The sequence below is a fragment of the Manis javanica genome, chromosome 10, assembly GCF_040802235.1.
Source record: "Manis javanica isolate MJ-LG chromosome 10, MJ_LKY, whole genome shotgun sequence".
In the NCBI taxonomy this organism is placed as follows: Eukaryota; Metazoa; Chordata; class Mammalia; order Pholidota; family Manidae; genus Manis; species Manis javanica.
Window position 1 is genome coordinate 85,405,541 of NC_133165.1, and position 19,580 is coordinate 85,425,120.

The 19,580-nt window shown below is 50.5% G+C and overlaps 1 protein-coding gene and 1 long non-coding RNA gene across 2 annotated transcripts; one reads left to right on the forward strand and one right to left on the reverse strand.

Annotated features, from left to right (window-relative positions):
• Positions 1 to 216: 216 nt before the first annotated feature.
• Positions 217 to 19,035, forward strand: LOC140843604 (keratin, type II cytoskeletal 73-like). Its single transcript, XM_073213491.1, is given in 11 exon segments — positions 217 to 663; positions 2,152 to 2,305; positions 2,308 to 2,365; positions 3,200 to 3,239; positions 12,078 to 12,101; positions 12,748 to 12,843; positions 13,553 to 13,717; positions 16,159 to 16,284; positions 16,651 to 16,871; positions 17,409 to 17,443; positions 18,195 to 19,035. Coding segments are annotated over 11 exon segments (1,617 nt in total). The 3' UTR covers positions 18,446 to 19,035.
• Positions 3,328 to 12,068, reverse strand: LOC140843605 (uncharacterized). The gene is made up of 2 exons (XR_012121484.1): positions 3,804 to 12,068; positions 3,328 to 3,725 (listed from the first exon to the last, which is right to left on the reverse strand). It is a non-coding gene; the product is annotated as an uncharacterized lncRNA (long non-coding RNA).
• Positions 19,036 to 19,580: the final 545 nt, after the last annotated feature.

The window sequence follows — 19,580 nt, forward strand, 5'->3', positions numbered from 1 at the left end:
ACAAGCCCAGCACTTTGGGGGTTTTCAGGTTATTTACCCAGTGTCTCTGATTTTCTTGGGAGAAAATGATTTCTTGCTCCCAGGCCAACTAAACCCACAATTTAGGGCAGTGGCTCCCTCCTGAGTTCTATAAAGGGGGAGCCTGAGATAACAGGCTAGTGAATCACATCTCAGCTAAGGGATAGCATCTTATTCCAGCTCTCTGGCCTCACCAGCATGAGCCGCCAATTCACCTGCAAGTCGGGGGCTGCCGCCAAGGGGGGCTTCAGTGGCTGCTCAGCAGTCCTCTCGGGGTTTAGCTCGTCCTCCTACCGGGCAGCGGGCAAAGGGCTCAGTGGGCGCTTTGGAAGTCAGAGCCTGTATAGCCTGGGGGGCACCCGGAGCAGCTCCCTCAATGTGGCCTGTGGCAGTGGATGGGCAGGGGGCTATGAATTTGGTTGGGGCCGGGCCAGTGGCTTTGCTGGAAGCATGTTCGGCAGTGTGGCCCTGGGTCCTGTGTGTCCAATTGTGTGCCTGCCAGGGGGCATCCACCAGGTCACCGTCAACAAGAGCCTCCTGACCCCCCTCAACGTGGAGCTGGACCCCAAGATTCAGAAAGTGCGAGCCCAGGAGAGGGAGCAGATCAAGGTTCTGAACAATAAGTTTGTCTCCTTCATCGACAAGGTGGGACCTTCTGGAGAAAGTCAAGCAGGGAGCCCCTTCCCTCCACCTTCCCTGCCCTTGGAAGGCTCCCTATCTGAGGCAGAGGAAGGCAGGACACCTTCCCAGGATGCAGACACAGTGGAGGACAGAGCAGGGAGGAAGTGGACAAACCCTGGACATAGGTGCTGAGGTTTGGGGGGTGGTCAGAAGGGTGGGAGCTCAGTCTGAGAAGGTTTCCAGGAGGCAGGGGACCTGGTCTTAGAGTTAAGAAGCAGGAGAGTAATGGCATGTGAAGCTTAGAAACCAGACAGAGGAGAGGTCCATGGCAGCCTAGGGTATTAGAAAGCTATGAGACCCAGCCCCTCCTCTCACAGGACTCAGACCAGCGCAGATGAGAAACTCACAGCCTAGTACAGCCTATAAGGCGAGGCAGCTGGGGCCCAGCAGTACACTAGAGCAGTGCTTCTCAAGAGTGGTCCTCAAACTTGCGGCAATGGCATCACCTGGGCACCTATTAAAAATGCACAATCCCAAGGCCCCACCTCATGTCTCCTGAAGCTCAAACTCTGGGAGTGGGAGCCAGCAACCTGTGTTTTAAGAAGCCCCTGCATGATGCTGATGCACATTTGAGTTTGAGAACCATGGAGGGATGAAGGGGCAAGGGGATCTTGGGAAGTGGAGACCTCCTGGGAGTCCTAAGGGAGCAGGGGAAGCTCACCAGGGGTGATAGTGAGGTAGGGTGGTAAAGCACGAGTAGGAGTTTGTCAGGCAGAGGAGGGGAAAGGCAGCCTAGGGATGGGGGCAGTCCCCTGTGGCATGATAGGACTTGTCTGGAGGTCTGGAGAGTAGGGAGACATGCGTTTGCATGGGTATTGGGTGAATGGTGGAAGCACACAGTAAGGAATTTGGACTTGGCCTGTAGAGAATGTGGAAACGCCAGGGTTTTAAGCGAGGAAATGGTATGATATTTGTAGGCTGCAACTTGAGAATGGTGGTTCTCTCCCCAGGGAAATGCTCTGAGATCACAGAGGGCCAGACATGAGGGCCACATAGGGGAACCTGAGACCCCTGCCATCTGAGTGCTTGCCTCTGGCTGGCTGGGAGAGGCAGGGCCTGAGAACACAGGGAGTGGGCAGAGCCCAGGCCAAGCCAGCAGGCCCTGAGCAGAGGTGCCCAAGAGTGTGGAGGTGGTACAGGCCAGCTTACGTGTTGGAGGATTTGCCCAGAAAAGGGGCCCAGGCTGGCTGGGCACCCTGGTCTAGGCAGGCTTAGACAGGTGTAGGGAGCAGACCTTGATTAGAGGGAAATAAAGATGATAAGTCCTGGTCTGATCTTAGGGGCTGTCCCCTAAAGACAGCCTCAGTCAGACACTGGGGAGAGGAGGGACATGAGTGATATGTCTAAGGGTGAGGCTTACCTTTCAGCTATGTAGCAACACAGCCAGTCTCCAGGAAAGGAAACCCTACAGCCTTTCCCCATTGATTGAGTGCCTATTGATTGGGGCTCCAGGTGTGTTTCCTGGAGCAGCAGAACTAGGTGCTGGAGACCAAGTGGGAGCTGCTGCAGCAGCTGGACCTGAACAACTGCAGGAAGAATCTGGAGCCCATTCTTGAGGGCTACATAGGCAACCTGCGGAAGCAGCTGGAAATGCTGTCTGGGGACAGGTGAGGCTGGACTCAGAGCTGAGGAGTGTGTGGGATGTGGTGGAGGACTACAAGAAGCGGTGAGTGAGGACCCTGTGCCCAGGCTGACACGGCCCCCAGGGCTGGGCTTTCCCAGCAGGCATGGGGACATTTACCTGTGGGCTTAAGGGCACTGAGCTGAGTGTGACCCAGGCAAGACCCAGGCCTGTGCCCAGGCAAGATGAGGGTCTTCTCTGGGAGGCCGGGTGGTCTGGACAGTGGGCAGCCAGCCTCTCAGGCAGCAGCAGGGCTGTCCCTAGCAGGTGGCCCCCTCTTCGGCATGCTCTCCACTGCTCCCCGCTTGAGAGAGCCTGAGTATTGTACCCCATAGCCTCTTGGTTCCTGAGCTCCCTCACTGTGTCCTCAGATTTCTAGGAAACCCTCCTAGCAGGGCAGGGAGTTGGAATTTCTGTTGGGCCTCCTTTATTTCCCTCTAATCCTTCCTTTCCCTGGATATTTGGGCCATTCCCCTTCTTCCTATCCCAGGGGACAGTCTGTCTTCCTTGGGACTCAAGTTCAGGATAGGATGGAGTTATTAGTTGGCATATCAGGCAACTGGGTGACACCAAAGTTATGGCCAGAAGGGGCAGCAGCATATTCCTGTGATTTGAACTCTGAGTGGAGGAGGAAGAACCTGCTCATCTCCCAGGCATCAGAGGGAATCCAGACTCCAAACCATCTAGTCTCAGGGCCCTGGAGGGGCTTACTTATAACCCTGCCCACAGCGCTGGCCAAATGTTCCTAATGAGTTGGACAGATTTGCAAAGATGTAGAATAATACCTGTTAAAAGGTGCTAAGTATGGCATCTCTCTTCTGCTTTCATGATGAGAACACCCCCACACATACACACTCACACCTCATGCCTTTCCTGCAGGTATGAGGAGGAAATAAACAAGCACACAACTGCTTGTCCCGTCCAGCGGGACTTAGTTATTTGTGGGGACGAGGGGGATCCGACCTGAAAGAAAATGGGGGCGAGAGAAGAGCGAAGGCAAGACAGTATTCTGATCAAGCCTTCAAATTTTATTGTAAGACGGGGGTAGATATACACCAGTGTTCAGGGGCAGAGTGGGCCATAGGATACTTGTAGGCAGGGGATTGGCTGCATAGCAGGGGTGGCGCAGCGAGTTACATTCTGATTGGTATATGATAATGGGGAAGGAGGGGGAGAAGAGTATCTCTTGGCGCGCGCGGGCTTTCTTGTTGGCGCGCGCGGGCTCGTAGCTAATCTCCAAGAAGTGAAGCAGGAACCTCATGAACTGTGGCCATCTTGTTGTCTTTGTGTGGCTCCCAACATCTCCTCTCTTTCTATTTATTTTAGAAAGGTGGGCCTTAATCGAGTGAGGGAATAGAGGCCTGGCTCCTCCAGCAGGGTAACATCCTGCAAATGCTCTCGGTATCTTTTAAGGAGGAGAGGCAGAGCTGAAAGCCAAATTGACCTTAATATATCAAGGCTTTATGTACATATGGATACCAACCTCTATGCAAGCCAGGCGTATTCTCAGGGAGGACCAGAGAGGTTCTAGGAAGAACCCTCCCTTGCGGTACTTTGTCTCGCACTCATCTCGATGCCCATACCCTCATAGTTAGGGGTATGTCTGGCTCTGGCTGACCAGCATATAGGCCACATTAAGTACGGTGCCAGAATCGATGGTACCATGGTTGAGGCGCCTGTAAAGTTGAAAACCGGAGACCGGGAGCATTGGTTGGCTCGGTGTAAGACTCTTCATCGCAGGCTGTAAGTCTGTGATAATGAACAGCAACCGCTGGCTTGACGAGCTGGTCAACTTGCTCTCGAATAAAAACTGTCAGTTTTCTTAAGGCCCAAGGGCCAAGAGACACTAAAAGGAAGAATCCTGCCAAGGGTCCAAGGATGGTGGGGATCAGAGTAGTTAACCAAGGGGTGGCAGAGGTCCAGTTTTTATACCAGGCCTCATCCTTTTCTCTTTGTTTTTGCCTGGCTTCTAGGTTTTTCTTAACTTTATCAATGCTATCCTGCACTAACCCTGTTTTGTCTTTATAGAAGCAACATTCTTCTTTAAGAGCAGCGCAGAGACCTCCTTCTTTCAGGAAAAGGAGGTCTAACCCTCGGCGATTTTGGAGCACTACCTCAGAGAGAGAGACAACAGATTCTTTCAGGCTGTCTAAACCCTCTTGCAGATTTTGTATGTCTTTATCAATAGCCTGACTAAGAGCATAATATTGTTGTTTAGAAGTAATTATGGAGGCAATGCCTGTTCCAGCCCCAGCTGCTCCTAATCCTAATAATACAGATAAGGTAATGGCGGTTACTGGCTCACGCTTAGTGCGAGTAGAGCCCGAGTAATATGGAAGGAGGTCTTCGGTGGGATGTATGGAAATCTTGGGCATGAGCATGACTAAAACACAATATTCATTGTTAGATATTAATAAGCGCGGGTTAACGGAGGGCGTTATGCCAAAGGAGCAAGCAAAATAAGTACCGTTGGGCGCGACAAGGAATTCATAGGACAGCGGGGGTGAGAAGGAGCTGTTACAAATGGGTACTAGCTGAGGGGGTAGACGCAAGAGGGGGCTATGTATACAGAGGCCTATTCCCGAAAGCTGCGTCAATGTGAGACCCGGAGAGGTTTCTGAAAAACGGGAGGGGTCTGACCAGCGAGTCTTGCTGGAGTCATTGGTAAGTATGAGGTCTGCTGAGGTGTTTACTAAGACTGCTATCCCTTCGTAAAACGGGGGAACGGGGGAGAAACATAACCAGCACTCGCTATATCCAGTGGAGTTAAGGGATTTTGCAGTCACATTAGCCAGGCCTTTAAGGATTTCGCCTGTGGAGGGTAAAACCGGGGGGAGCAAGGCCTGGAAAACAGTACTAGTAGACAGGGGAGAAGGGTTAGAAGGTCTTGGGTCTCTTGCCTTAGGGGCAATAGGGCCAAGGACAACGTGCTTGTTGGCGTTTGGAATGGATCGAATTAATTTGATTTTAAAAGTGAGCCCAGGGTCCTTTCCTGAAACATAAAGCCTTAGCCCCCATTCATGTCCCCTGAGCCATCCATCAATAGGGGCCCTTTTTCCCTTGTCAGTAAAGGTAATGGAGAGCGGTGTACATCGCCCCCTTGTAGATTGGGTGCTTTGACATTCTGGGGTAACAGTTGAGTTAGGCTTGGGATTCCAAGCCCTACTTACAGTTATATAATCCCAGGTGGAGCTAGGCTTCCAACTAGCATCTCCCGTAGTCTCACACCCCCAGGAGTCACAGAAATAGGAGTCTCTATATCCACATTTATAGTTAAGGGCTCGATCTCTATGAGCTCCCGGGCAGACATAAAATTCTGTTTCTCTGAGGTAGGTTCTCCTAGGGGTGTTGTTACACCCAGGAGAGGTGGTAGATTGTCCCTCAGGGTAGGTCTCAGGGGAGGTGGAAAAAGGAAAGTAAATGTCTGGGGTCCCCCAGGCCGCAGAAGCTCCAGCGGCCAAGTCACAGAGATCAGGGGCAAGAACAGGCCATGGGGGGGTACTTGCTAAGGTGGAAGAACTGAAAACGACGTCTCCTGCTTCATTGGTGACTGTCCAGGTGAAATTGGAAATCTGATGGGTCCAAACGGGGCGAAAGGTCATGACGAGGGTCAATAGTGTACATATCTTCATTTTTGCCTCCTGAAAATAAACAGAAAGGGAAGGCTTCTCAGGGGTTAATATGCCCTGGACTGGAATTATTATTGTTTCTGCCTCTATTTGTGTCTAGGAGTTTAATGAGCCTATCTGGGAGCCATCGGGCATTTTGTGCCTTAGCATCATATATACAAGCATGTCCTTTCCCCCATATGAGCACAGGGTCAGGCCCGTGCCATGTATTGGTCATCGGATCTCTCCACATAGCTTGTGCATAATTATCTGCCGTGGAGGGATGCCAAAGGCGATCAGCAGCGGTTTTACCCGCGGAGTCATAAGTAAGGAAATTGAGAACAAACAGTGCATGATTTAGGAGTGTCTTTGCATTACCTGTTCTCGGATAGAGTACTTCTCCCCCCGACTGAAGTTTGAATAACATGTTTTTAAGGGTTAAGTGGGCTCTTTCAACAATGCCTTGGCCTTGGGGATTATAGGGAATTCCTGTTACGTGCTTAATATCTAACTGCGCACAGAACTGTTTAAAGCTAGAGCTGGCGTATCCAGGCCCATTGTCAGTTTTTAAGATTTTAGGTTGTGGTAGATATGCCAGGCATGAGAGAACATGGGTAATAACATTTTTAGTTGCCTCTCCCGTTTGCAAGGATGCACATAGGAAACCACTACATGTGTCAATAGACACATGGATATATTTTAATTTACCAAAGGGAGGGTAATGAGTGACATCCATTTGCCATATCTCTCCTGGAACTAACCCCCGGGGGTTGATTCCGTTATGAGGCTCTGGGAGGAGAGTTAGACATCCTTGACATTGTCGAACTATTTGGCGGGCCTGTTCTCGGGTGATTGAAAATTTGAGTCTAAGAGTGTGAGCATTGAGATGATGTAGTTCATGAGCCCGTTGGGCTGCAGCCAAGGGTGAGTCTGGCGTGACAGAGGCTACTAATTGAGTCGCCAGATCAACCCTGTCATTGCCTTTGGCAAGCGGCCCTGGAAGGCCAGTGTGAGCGCGTATGTGCCCGATGAAAAAAGGGGCATCGCGGCTTAAAATTAATTTTTGCAATTTTGCGAATAGGGGGGAAGCATTTGTAGAGGGACGTATGTAAGGCACTGTCTCTAATAGGGGAACAGAGGTTGCTACATAGGCACTATCAGTGTAAAGGTTAAAGGGGGCATCTATTAAAAGCTCAAAAACCTTGATTATTGCAGTTAGTTCAACAAGTTGTGCAGAAGAGAGGTCTGTCTGTATTCGAGTAACTTGCCCATTAATACTGAAAGCGGCTATACCGGAGGAGGACCCATCAGAGAACACCATTACAGCCCCAGCAATTGGCGTGGTTTTAGTCCTTTTGGGAAAGACAACCGGGGTCTTTTGAAGGAACTGGACTAATCTGTCTGCAGGGTAATGATTGTCTATTGTCCCCTGGAAGGAGGTGCAGCTAATTGCCCAATCATCATCATGTTGAATAAGCCATTGTAATTGAGATGTATTGTATGGGAGGGTTATAACTTCAGGGTCTCTCCCAAACAACTTGAGAGCTGCCTCTCGGCCTAAACGTAAGAGGGCAGCAACTAATTGAGGATAGGTAGCTAAGACTCTAGGGGGGGAGGCTGGCAAATGAACCCAAAATAGTGGATGGTTCTGCCAAAGGACTCCTGTAGGGGAGAAGGGGGTAGGGAAAATGAGCAGCCACAAACTTAGATGTGGAGAGAAGTAGCTAATGGTCTGTTCAGAAATAGCCCGCTCTACAATGGTTAATGCCCTTTGTGCTTCTGATGAAAGCGAGCGGGGGGAGGAAGGATCAGGGTCTCCACGTAGGACATCAAACAAAGGCTTTAACTCTCCGGTGGTCAGCTTTAAATAAGGCCTGAGCCAGTTGATGTCTCCTAGCAGACGCTGAAAATCATTAAGAGTGTTTAAGGAGCTTCTCTTTAACTGAATTTTTTGAGTGAGGATTTTATTAGAAAATAATTCAAAGCCTAAAAATAGTTGGGGGGGGTGGACCTGGACCTTTTCTGGGGAAATTTGTAGTCCTCGATCTCGGAGGGCAGTGACTAGCTGTTGACTGGCCGCATAGAGCTGTTGCTGGTCAGGACCGGCAAGAAGAATATCGTCCATATAATGGATAATATACAAAGTGGGGAAGAGCAACCTAAAGGGGTCTATAGTCTGGGCTACAAACTTTTGGCAGAGAGTGGGGCTGTTGGCCATTCCTTGTGGGAGAACTCTCCACTGAAACCGGGGAGAAGGCCCTACACAATTGGTAATGGGTATACTAAAGGCAAAACGTTTGCAATCATCAGGATGCAAAGGTATGGAGAAAAAGCAGTCTTTTAGATCAATTACTAATTTGACATACCCTTTAGGAATGGCTATTGGAGAGGGAATTCCCGGTTGTAATGCGCCCATAGGGACCATGGTCTTATTAACCGCCCTGAGGTCTTGTAGGAGCCTCCACTTGCCTGATTTCTTTTGGATTACAAAGATTGGGGTGTTCCAAGGGGATGTAGAAGGTTCAATATGTCCAGCAGCCAGCTGTTCCTGCACTAACTCTATGGCTGCATTTAATTTTGTAGTGGTAAGGGGCCATTGATCGATCCAGACAGGAACATCACTTTTCCAAGTAATCTTGTCTGCCTGGAGTGCAGGAGGAGCAACGGCCCTTACGAAAAATGTTTTTCAAACCCTAAACCTGAGCGGTCTATCTTAGGCGTGGCCAGTATCGGGTTGGGATCTCCCTGTTTTAGTTTGCCCAACCCCTGACCAGGGAGGTAACCCTGTGAAAGCATCTGCTGTGTTACAACTTCATTAGGGCTACACATGATGACTTTCATTTGAGAAAGGATATCTCTTCCCCAAAGATTTACTGGCAACCCAGGAACTACGAAGGGTTGAATGAATCCGGTATTTCCTTCTTCGTCTTCCCAGTTTAGTAACTGTGAGCTCTGTAAGGTGTTTCTTGACTGTCCAATTCCTTGTAGATGGGTCAAGGAAGCGTGTAAGGGCCAGCTGGAGGGCCATGAAGCCTGAGATATGACCGTAGAGTCGGCCCCCGAATCTAAAATTCCTTCAAATACTTTTCCTTGGATCTTAAGCTTAAGAGTGGGGCGTTCTTTAGTAATGGCTTGGATCCAATATAAGTCTGAAGAACCTGGGGTAGAGGAGCCTCGCTTCTTATGAATAGCAGGGTGAGATGTACTTAAAGGGAGGGGGAGTGCCTGCGCAAGGCGCTGACCTTTCATAATGCTGACAGGGCACCGGGGAGCACTAGCAAGAATTTTTATTTCTCCAGTATAGTCATTGTCAACTAAGGAAGGGTGGACAATAAGGCCGTTTATTGTGGTGGAAGCTCGCCCTAAAATTAGAAAATAAGTATCTTTGGGAGGTGGGCCATAAATTCCTGTGGAAATAATTGTAACTCCCTCTTCAGGCGTTAATATTGTTGAGGAGGAGGCACAGAGGTCAAGTCCTGCACTCCCGGGTGTGGCCCGATAGAGGGCGGGAGTGCTACAGCTAGGCTGTTCCCCGAGGCCGGCTGAAATGGAATTGGCTGGGGGGCCCGGGGCTGGCCCCTCAGCCCGTTTCCCTGAAAAGGGGGGGTGAAAGGATTTGTGGTACTGTAAAAGGGATTTGTTGGATTGTTACGGCACTCTTTGGCCCAGTGCCGCCCCTTATGGCAGCGAGGGCAAATACCGGGGACTGACCCGACTCTAGGAGGAGGAGCTGTGGTAGAGCATTGGCGAGCGAAATGGCCTGGCTGTCCACATTTAAAGCAGTTACGCATAGGCGGTGCGCCCCTGGGGAAGGAAGGAGGATAAGAAGCCGGGGGAGTCTGAACAGCGGCACCCACAGCTAAAAGGGCTTGGACTTTGGATGTAAAAGGATCGACATCTCTACACATTCTCAGCATTTCATCAAGAGTTTTGTCTCGAGTCTTACCGCGGAGGACGGCTCGACATGCCGAATTGGCGTTTTCATAGGCTAGCTGTTTTACAATCTTATCATTGGCAGCCGCGGAACCAAGGGTCCTTTCGGCGGCCTCTAACAGTCTGCTAACAAATTCGCTATAGTCTTCTTGCGAGCTTTGAGTGATCTTAGTTAGAGGAGTGTTAGCAGTCCCGGAAGCAGGGAGTGATATCCAAGCGCCCAAAGCGGCATCTTTCACTTGAGATAAAAGACCAAGGGGAAGGCGCTGCTGCCTGGTTTCAGAGATATATCTGCCCTGTCCCGTAAGCTTATCAAACGTCCAGGACGCTGTTGGGGAATGAGGGTCTTTTACATTGGCAGCAGCGATGGTCTGACAGCGGTCAGCAAAATCTGCCTTCCAAGTTAGAAACTGACCACGGGTAAGCACAGCCTGGACTATACGCAGCCATTCACCTGGGAGTAAATGTCCTCCTCGAGACAGCGAATCAAGAACAGAAAGGGTAAAAGGGGCATTGGGGCCATAAGCTTTAACGGCCGCGTTCAGCTCTTTTAAGCTTTTGAAATGGATTTTGTGAAATTCTCTAGGGCCATCGGCAGGCTCGGCCGGCTCTGGCTCAGCCTGCTCTTCCTCCTCACTTTCTAATTCCTGAGCAGCAGGGGCGTCTTCACCATCGCTTTCAAGATCGCCCTCTTCCGGACTACGTGTTGTGGAGGTGGGGCCAGAGCGGGCGGAGGCCCGGGTAAGAACAGGAAAGAGCAGTTTTTTAGGTTTTGTGGCTGTAAGCGGTTTCTTAGAGAGGCTCCTTTGCGAAGGTAATGAGGGACGAACTGGTTGGGAGACAACCAATTTTTGGAGATGGCAAGTTATTCTTTGTTCTACTATCTGTGCTATTAGGTCTTCAGTGCTGGTAGGGGGGCTAACAGGACCGGGAGCCGGAGGGGGTAGCGGAGGGGCCGACGGGGGCAAAAAGGCCGAGGCGCAAACATTGGGAGGCCGAATAGGGGGAGTGTAAGAAGGGGGGTTAAGCGACGGGGCGGCAAGGGGCCAATCTGGGTTGTGATACCTGGCCGCCTCGTCTTCTAGTTCGGCCGCGTCTCCCGGATCTAAAGGTTCGCTATTTTGGCTCTTAGTCACGACCGGAAAAACCTTTTGTGTATCGACAAAGTCCGAATCTCGAGGGAGAGGCGGATAAATGCAACATTTGGGAGGGGTATCATGGAGGGCACCGAGCAAAGATGGTGTTAGGCTAGGGGAGGGGGATTTAGCTGATTTTGGAGCAGGGGGATCACTCGAAAGAGACGATTTTGAGGCCGCCCGAGATAGGGGGCGGAGGCAATATTCTGCCACTGACAAGAGTTGACGTTTATCAGGGTCAGTATTTTCAACAATATCTCTGATAAGACTCCAATAGGAAAATACTGAAACAGGAACAGAGTCAGGGCCGTTTTTGATAAGATAATCATTTAAATCTCTACCTACTTTCTGCCATTTTTTAGGATGAATTTCGGGGCCATTAACAATAAACCACGGACAGACTTCATCAACAAAAATAAAAAACTTTACCAAGTCTTTCTTTTTAACTCGAACTCCTCTCTCCCTAAGCGAACTTTTTAGGTCTCTTATGAAGACCGCTTCTTTACTTAATCTAGTTCCCATTTTCTTATAAGGCGGCCGGTACTCACCAGGGACGACGACCTCCGTGAGCGGCGAAAGGCGTCTCCTATTGTTTCATCAAGAAGGGGTCTGGCCAGACGATATCTTACTCGGGGGTCCGCCTGCGAAGGATCCGCGCCTCTGGCCCCACGTTGGGCGCCACTTGTCCCGTCCAGCGGGACTTAGTTATTTGTGGGGACGAGGGGGATCCGACCTGAAAGAAAATGGGGGCGAGAGAAGAGCGAAGGCAAGACAGTATTCTGATCAAGCCTTCAAATTTTATTGTAAGACGGGGGTAGATATACACCAGTGTTCAGGGGCAGAGTGGGCCATAGGATACTTGTAGGCAGGGGATTGGCTGCATAGCAGGGGTGGCGCAGCGAGTTACATTCTGATTGGTATATGATAATGGGGAAGGAGGGGGAGAAGAGTATCTCTTGGCGCGCGCGGGCTTTCTTGTTGGCGCGCGCGGGCTCGTAGCTAATCTCCAAGAAGTGAAGCAGGAACCTCATGAACTGTGGCCATCTTGTTGTCTTTGTGTGGCTCCCAACAACTGCTGAGAATGAATTTGTGGTGCTTAAGAAGGTAAGGGGGTGTGCACTGCCCTTGGTCACTCAGGGAGTGGAGCACAGAGGGCAGGGTGAGGTAACAGGGAGGATGGGGGCTGGTGCTCCCTGCAGAAGGGCCTGGAGTCAGAGGGCCAGAAGAGGATGGAGAGATTTGCTTCTTGGGACATCTTGGGATGCCCTGATGTTTCTCTAAAACATATCACTGTCAGGTCCCTATATTTTGAGTAAACAGGTGGGGGCCCAGATGTGAACAATTGCCAGGTAATGTCCACTTTGGCTTGGGGAACAAGACATGCTTTGGGAGGAACTGCAAGCACGTTCCAACTCTGCCTGTCTCTGCAAATCGCCATGGCTGCCATCAGCTCTGACTGCTGAACGAGTGACCATGTGGGGGATTGCACTCCTGCCTGTACCTTCTCTCTGAGAAATAGAGGCTGTAACAAGCTTCCACTTTTGGATGGGGCAGAAGGAGTTCCAGAGACATGAGGAACTTGTTAAGGTCCTGTAGTGAGTCCTGGATGGTCACGTCCCTGCCCTCCGGGTCTTGACTCCATTCCCTGGGGCAGCTAACCTCAGTGTTGGGCGCTGCTGTGACTGTTCCTGCAAAAGCCCTATCTGGGCTCGAGGAAGGGCAATATTAGGGGACCTCTGGATTCCTTTAGGATGTGGACACGGCTTACATGAGCAAGGTAGAGCTTCACACCAAAGTGGATGCCCTGGATGAAGAAATGAAGTTCTTCAAGGGCCTGTATCTGGAGGTAAGGCTCCCCTTGCCCCACCCCCAGCTCTGTCTTCTGGAAGGACAGATGTGAAGGAGCCATTACTTACTCCTTAGTAGCTTTTAGAGTATCTCCAGCATTTGGATACTGGGAGCTTTGTAGATCAAAGTTGAGAGTGACATCTATCCTGGTATCCCAAGTGATGTGTGCCATCAGTCCCAGCCTGGCCTGAGATGGCCTGCTCTGACCTCCTTCAGGAAGCCATGGGTCCTCAAGGGACTTCCATAGACCTTGAGCCGAGCATATTTTTATTTCTGTCTATCTTCTATCTACTTAGGATGTTTCCTCAGGTAGTGGGCAGGAATCCCTAGGGATGGAGGTGGGGAGTCCTCATGCCCTTTCTACGGCCTCTGTGACCATCTGGCTTCAAGCCTCCGCCTGTTGGCCAAGCATTGGTGGCTCCTGGGTCCTTAGTGTCTCCTTCATGGTGGCCAGCCTGTTTTCCCTCTACCTTCTCTACTCCTGACCTGTGCCTGGTTTTCCTCTGGGGCTGCTTCAAACTCACTCAGCAGTTTTCAGATGTGGTATTAAAGCCTCCGGGCCAGTGAGCTCCATTCTTACAAGCTTTGGGGAACACAGCTTAATTCTGCTGGGGAGGGCTTGGGGGCCTCCTGCTGGGACAGGGCCATCACCTGGGCACCTTGCTTTGCTCACAAAACCTATTGCATGCTTCTTTGCTTTCTTGCAGGAGATTTCTCAGATCCAGTCCCACATCAGTGACACATCTGTCATCCTGTCCATGGACAACAACCGCAACCTGGACCTGGACAGCATCATCGCCGAGGTCTGTGCCCAGTACGAGGAGATCGCCCAGAGGAGCAAGGCTGAGGCCGAGGCCCTGTGCCAGACCAAGGTGGGGCTGCAGACCTTCCCAGAGTCATGTGTTCTGGGGCTGCCTGTCCAGCTCCATGATGCACTGCAACTCACACCCTTCCTGGGAGCACAACACTGTCCCAGACCCTGCAGGAAGCCCAAAGGAGAAGACAAAGCTCTTAGACTGATCCTCTTAGAGGCAGCCATTGGAGGATTCACACTCTTGAGTGCACATGTATGTGGCACAGAGTCGTGAATACTGGGGAGACAGAAGTTAGGGAACAAGGGCCACGTGGGGCTGGTCAGGACTAACTTCCTGGAGGCAGAGTTTTGATGTGGGTGGTTAGCATCTCAACTCTCTCATTAATTACAATAACTTAAGTGGTCTCTTGAGTATAATCTGAAATCAGGTAACTCTTGCCTTTTCATTTAAGTTCAACTCCAAGGATAAAGGGGGAGTTGAGTCCCTTAGATCTTAACTCCTTTAATGGTTTGTGGGTGGGGAAATGAGTCTTCAGATAATTTGGTTTCTCTAATCAAGATGGCAACTTCCTAGTTTTCAGGCTCCTTCTCAAGGTAAATTTGCACTCTTGAGACCTTATCTGTCCCTCCCACTGCCTTCTTGCTACCCTAGGGATAGATGGATTTCACATGCAGGGGTGGGAGGAAGGAAGGGCTCAAGGCATAGGAGACAGCACAGCCAGGGCTTGTGGATAAAGGTTCAAACTCAAGTCTTCAGCCCTTACTTAATCCCTCCACATAATTTGCAAGCCATGGTCAGAGATGGCCATTTGGCCTAATCAGTCTGGATTGTGACTGGCCAGTGCTTATCCAGACTCCTTCCAGAAGAATTAGGTAGGTCTGCACAGACATGATTTTTGGATTGTTGCTGTTTGAGGTTACCCACCCTGCACTTCTCCAGTTACGGGTAAGCACTTACTGAACAGAATTTATTGGTAAAATCCTAGCAGCAGAATTATGAGAACTTATTATTATTCCCTTTTAAAGATGAAGTCAGGTCTCAGGGAGTTTAAGTAACTTACCGAGGTTATTTAGCTGGTAAGTTATAGAGCTGGATCTGAATCTAGATGACTGACTGCCAATTCCATGGTGTTCAGAAAATCAAGTGGTGACTCTGCTTAAGAAGCATTTATGATAAGCAGTTAGGGGGGCTGAGAGCTGAACAGCAAAGGTTGTTTATCTGTTTGCTTCAGAAGGAGACTGCTTGGTGTCAGAACCGGGGGAGCCAGTGTCTCTGTCCTGGTCAGTGTGTGGGGAGGGCCTTGCAGAGAAGCAGGAGAAGGCCACCTGTTCTGCCCTGTGTTTACTGTCCCAATAGTTAGCACCAAAGATAGAACAGGAGCATAGGGATAAGACCCCCTTGCCTCCCAGGGGACCTGGCATCTTTAAGAGGAATCCTGAATCTAGGGCTCTGCTGGGCCAGATAAGAGACAACCAGTGAAGCCAAGTACCCAGAGAGACACAGGCAGCACACAGCCACAGGGTTCAGAGTGTCACACTTTCTTGTATTCTTCTTCAGCCCAAATCTGAGGTAGAAATGGAGTACTCTCTGTTGACTAGTTAATGGATGACATCAAAGGCAGGAATAATCCCAAACTAGTATATGACCTTGAATTCATGTCTAGTGCTGTTGACAAACAACCGAATCTACATTCATTCATCCATTCATCATCAGACCTCTTTTGAGTAGCAACCAGGCACTGTGCTATGTACTGGGAATTCAGAAATAAATGAGGAGGTCCCTGCTATCCAGTCATGCTGGGTCTGATGGGAAAGACATAGAAATGTGCGATCATAGTACAGTGTGGTAAGACCTATGGCCTGGTGTGCTAGGGGCTGTAGAACTAGAAGAATACCCAGCAAGGGCTTCAGGGAAACCTTTTGGAGGAAGTGACTCAGCCATGGCTGACTTGTAGTTAGTTAGGAAAAAAGGGAGGATGATGAGAAAGGGTTTTCCAGGTGGAGGGAGAAACTCGTGCACAGAGTCAGAAACTTGAGGGCACATGGACATTTAGGGAACATGGATCTGTTCAGCACAGGTGGAGAGCCAGGTAGGTCATTGGCAGGGGCTGTGAGGAAGGAGGCTACAGAGGCTGGTAGATGCCAGACCTCAAAGCACCTTGATGCCATGCTACGTATTTGAATTTGACCTTGACTTTGATGGACTAAGGGTAGAGGAATGTCATAATAGGAGTGTGTAGTAGAGTCATAATGTGGAGCTCATGGGACTTTCAATAGTCCTTACTGCCAAATTTAACCATCAGTGAAATCAGCTGTGTTTAAAGCAAACAAATATATCTATCCAGTAAACTGCTGGTTGAGTGGGAGGCTGTTGGTAGGCCTGGGGAAGTTGGGGACCCCTTCCCACTTCTGCCACACTCTGAAGGCAAAGGTATAATCTGCCAGGATGAACTCAGCCAGGTCCTGAGTTAAGGTTCCTCCTCTGCCCGCTCTCCCTAGTTCCAGGAGCTGCAGCTGGCAGCTGGCCAGCATGGGGATGACCTCAAACACACCAAGAACGAGATCTCAGAACTGACCCAGCTCACCCAAAGGCTGCGCTCGGAGATCGAGAGTGTGAAGAAGCAGGTGAAGGGCTGTGGGGGTTCCTGGCTCACTCCCAAGGGATGGGTGAGTGCCTATCAGACATGTTCCCTGAGGCTCCTCTCCTCTCGGCCTTCCATCTCAGAACCCTCTTCCTCCAGTGGAGCCCCTGCTTTCATCCCCCACACCGGCTCCCGTCTGACTCTGGAATAATTGGAAGGGTCTTTTCAGAAAGCCAACGGATGAGAATAATGAATCTCCTAGTTCCAGGTTGACAGGACTCCATTAGCATGGGTGTGGCTGGGTCCTTGTGTAAGAAGTGGGGCAGGACAGATGAGGGTCCAGCCTGGGAGAAGGGAGGCTCGGGGTGCCTGAGAACTCAAGGGGGGAATGCTGTCTCCTGGCCCTCAGTGCTCCAACCTGGAGAGGGCCATCGCTGATGCCAAGCAGCGGGGCGACTGTGCCCTGAAGGACGCCCGGGCCAAACTGGACAAGCTGGAGGCCGCCCTGCACCAGGCCAAGGAGGAGCTGGCCCGGATGCTGCACGAGTATCAGGAGCTCATGAACACAAAGCTGGCCCTGGACATAGAGATTGTCACCTACCGCAAGCTGCTGGAGGGCGAGGAGAGCCGGTGAGTGGTGCGAGGGGTCTTAGAATGTTACAGCTGGAAGAACCTTTGCAATCTCCTGACTCAGTTTCCCAGAGAGAGGGGTCATAGCAACAATTAGGAGGGAGGTACAGAAAGCACTGGCATTTGAAAACCGTTTTAACCTAGCACCATTTTAGTACTGAGACCCAGAGAAGAGGTTATGGGTCCTAAAACCACACAGTTACTTAGTAGCAACTCCTGCTGCTAATATTTCCACAGATGTGTTTATTCAGGCAGCAGCCTCACATGAATGAAAAAATGGACTAAAGAGAAACCCAGCAGGAGGGCTTCTGGGAGATGGTTGCCGGCCCCTCCGAGGTTGCGAATTCGCACATCTCTGAAATGGGAAGAGTAGGGTGAGGGGGTTGTCCTTAGAGATTAACACCAGTACAGTTAATGCCACCTGGCCAGCTGGAGGGCTCATGGGGGCGGAGTTAGTCTGGCTGATGATTTCAGGCTGTGTGAGGGTAACTTGGTTTCCATGTGATGGAGATTAACCTGTGTGTTTCTCTCTGTCAGAATGTCTGGAGAATACACCAATTCTGTGAGCATTTGTGAGTATGTCATTCCTCTGAGGGAATATTTTTAGTTCATCGATGAACACAGAGTAAGTGTTCTTGGTGCCTATTCCCAGGTGCTCCATGGGAGCATCTGGGCCCTGCCTGGGGCCACACCATTGTCATAATCGCCTCCCTTGTGAGACCTGCTGCCTCTTCCCCAGTGGAGCCAGCTGACATTTCACAATGGCCCCTTTCCAGCAGTCTCACCCAGGCTGGGATGAAACTCTCAGCCCACCCTCTCTGTCACCCCACCCTCAGCTTGTCCGCATGATGGAAGCTGTGAGCAGGAAGAGTTCACCTCCTTACTGAGAGTAATGAGCTCTGCACAGCCATACATGCACAACGGGTTTGAAGGCTGGCCCCACAGGGTTCAGCCTGGTCTCAGGCCAGCAAAACCTCTCTCAGATAAGCAATCAGAAAATTCTTTGAGAAAAAACTGAGAATGTATTCTAAAGTTAAATGCAAGACTCGTCAGCTCACGTGAGGCTCAGGCATCATCTGTTCTTCAGGGGAAGCCCTCGCTATTCCCGTTTGTGTAAAGAATGAGAAGGTGCCCGATTTGGCTATTGTCCTCAGGGCTTGAGCTGTTCAGGAACTGAGCATATGTCATTAGACCATGGTTGGTGTGAGATGTTTGCTTAAGAGGGAGGTGTTTAAGCTAGTTGGTGCTGGGAGGTTGGCGGGGATGTAGGGTCTCCCCTGCCCTGGGACACACTCTGATCATTCCACCCTCCGTCCCCCACAGCGGTCCTCAGCAGCTCCACGGCCGGGACCACAGGTGTGGGGACCAGCTTTGGGCTCAGTGGTGCTGGAGTCTGTGGCTACTGGCCTGGCTCTGTCGGTGGGGGCTACAGCATGCTGTCTGGGGGCTGTGTCACTGGCAGTGGGAACTGCAGCCCCTGGCGGGAGGTCAGAACCAGGCTGGGCAGTGCCAGTGAATTCAATGATCTCCTTGGGAAGACCTCAGCTCTGCCCACCAAGAAAACCATAAGATAAGGTGGGAGACAGCCCATTTCCTGAAGCTATCCGCCTGGCCCTGGTTTCCTCTGGACTCCCTTCTCCAGAAAGTCCTCTGTCACATTTATTATTATCTCCCTTTTGCTTTTCTTTGCCTCCGTCATTTCCTCTCTTTACTTCTCTGCTTTAGTCTTTCTTCATCTAGACTCAGGATTCTAGCCCATCCTTCTGGCTCCATACCAAGACCTCTTAACTCAGTTTCCTCTTCTTGAAGCATTGTGAAGGAGGAAGACGCAACCCTTTCTCTGGCCTGCATGCCCCCTTGAAGAGGAAGGTTTTCTCTCAGGGTAACCCCAATCTTCCCTTCCTGCAGCCCCTCCCATGCCCTGGCTTAGGAGCTGTTTGCTCATGTGCTCCACGGGTACGTGAGACTGCATGTCTATTGTCTCCTATTAGAGCAACATCAGCTCAGTGAAACACCTGGCTATAGGTTATATGTTACATGGCACCTGAATGTATACAGAGCTGGGAGCAGCCCTGTAGATGTGTCCTATCACCAAAGGGATTTGTGCCCTCAATATGTGAGAGCTTGTGCTCATTCAGGCCTCACTTCCCTGCTTCTGCGTCTCACCAATAAACTTATGAAACTCATACAGGACTAGGCTGCTTGTCTCTCCTAAGGGAATCCTCATCTCAGCCCACATCTCTTCTATATGTGCAGGTCAATGACCTGAAACCTGGGGCATCAGAGGTCTGGTGTGGTCTGTGCAGTCCCAAAGTATCTTTCAGTCTGAGGGGAAGAGATCTTTGCATGGACTGCAGGATCCCACCATCACCTCCACTGGGTTTTCTGGTACTCAGGATTCATCTCTGACCCCAGCTGTAGCAGATGGACATTCTGAGTCATGCTCTTCTCAGGCCAATGCTCCAGTGAATGGGTGGTCTTTACGAACACTCAGGTTATTGCAGGGAGAGGGAGCCCACATTTGTCTTGCAGTAAGCTTTAAAAATGGTCAAGAGGCAGCAGAAGGCCAGTTACAGAAAACCGTGGCTCAAGTGGTGGTTGTTCTTTGTTCTCTGGGGAAAAAACAGGTTCTTTTTCAAGTAATGAACCATGTTCTCTTGGACTTTGGTGAAGTTTCACTGGGTTGAGGAATGGATGTGTATGTATATG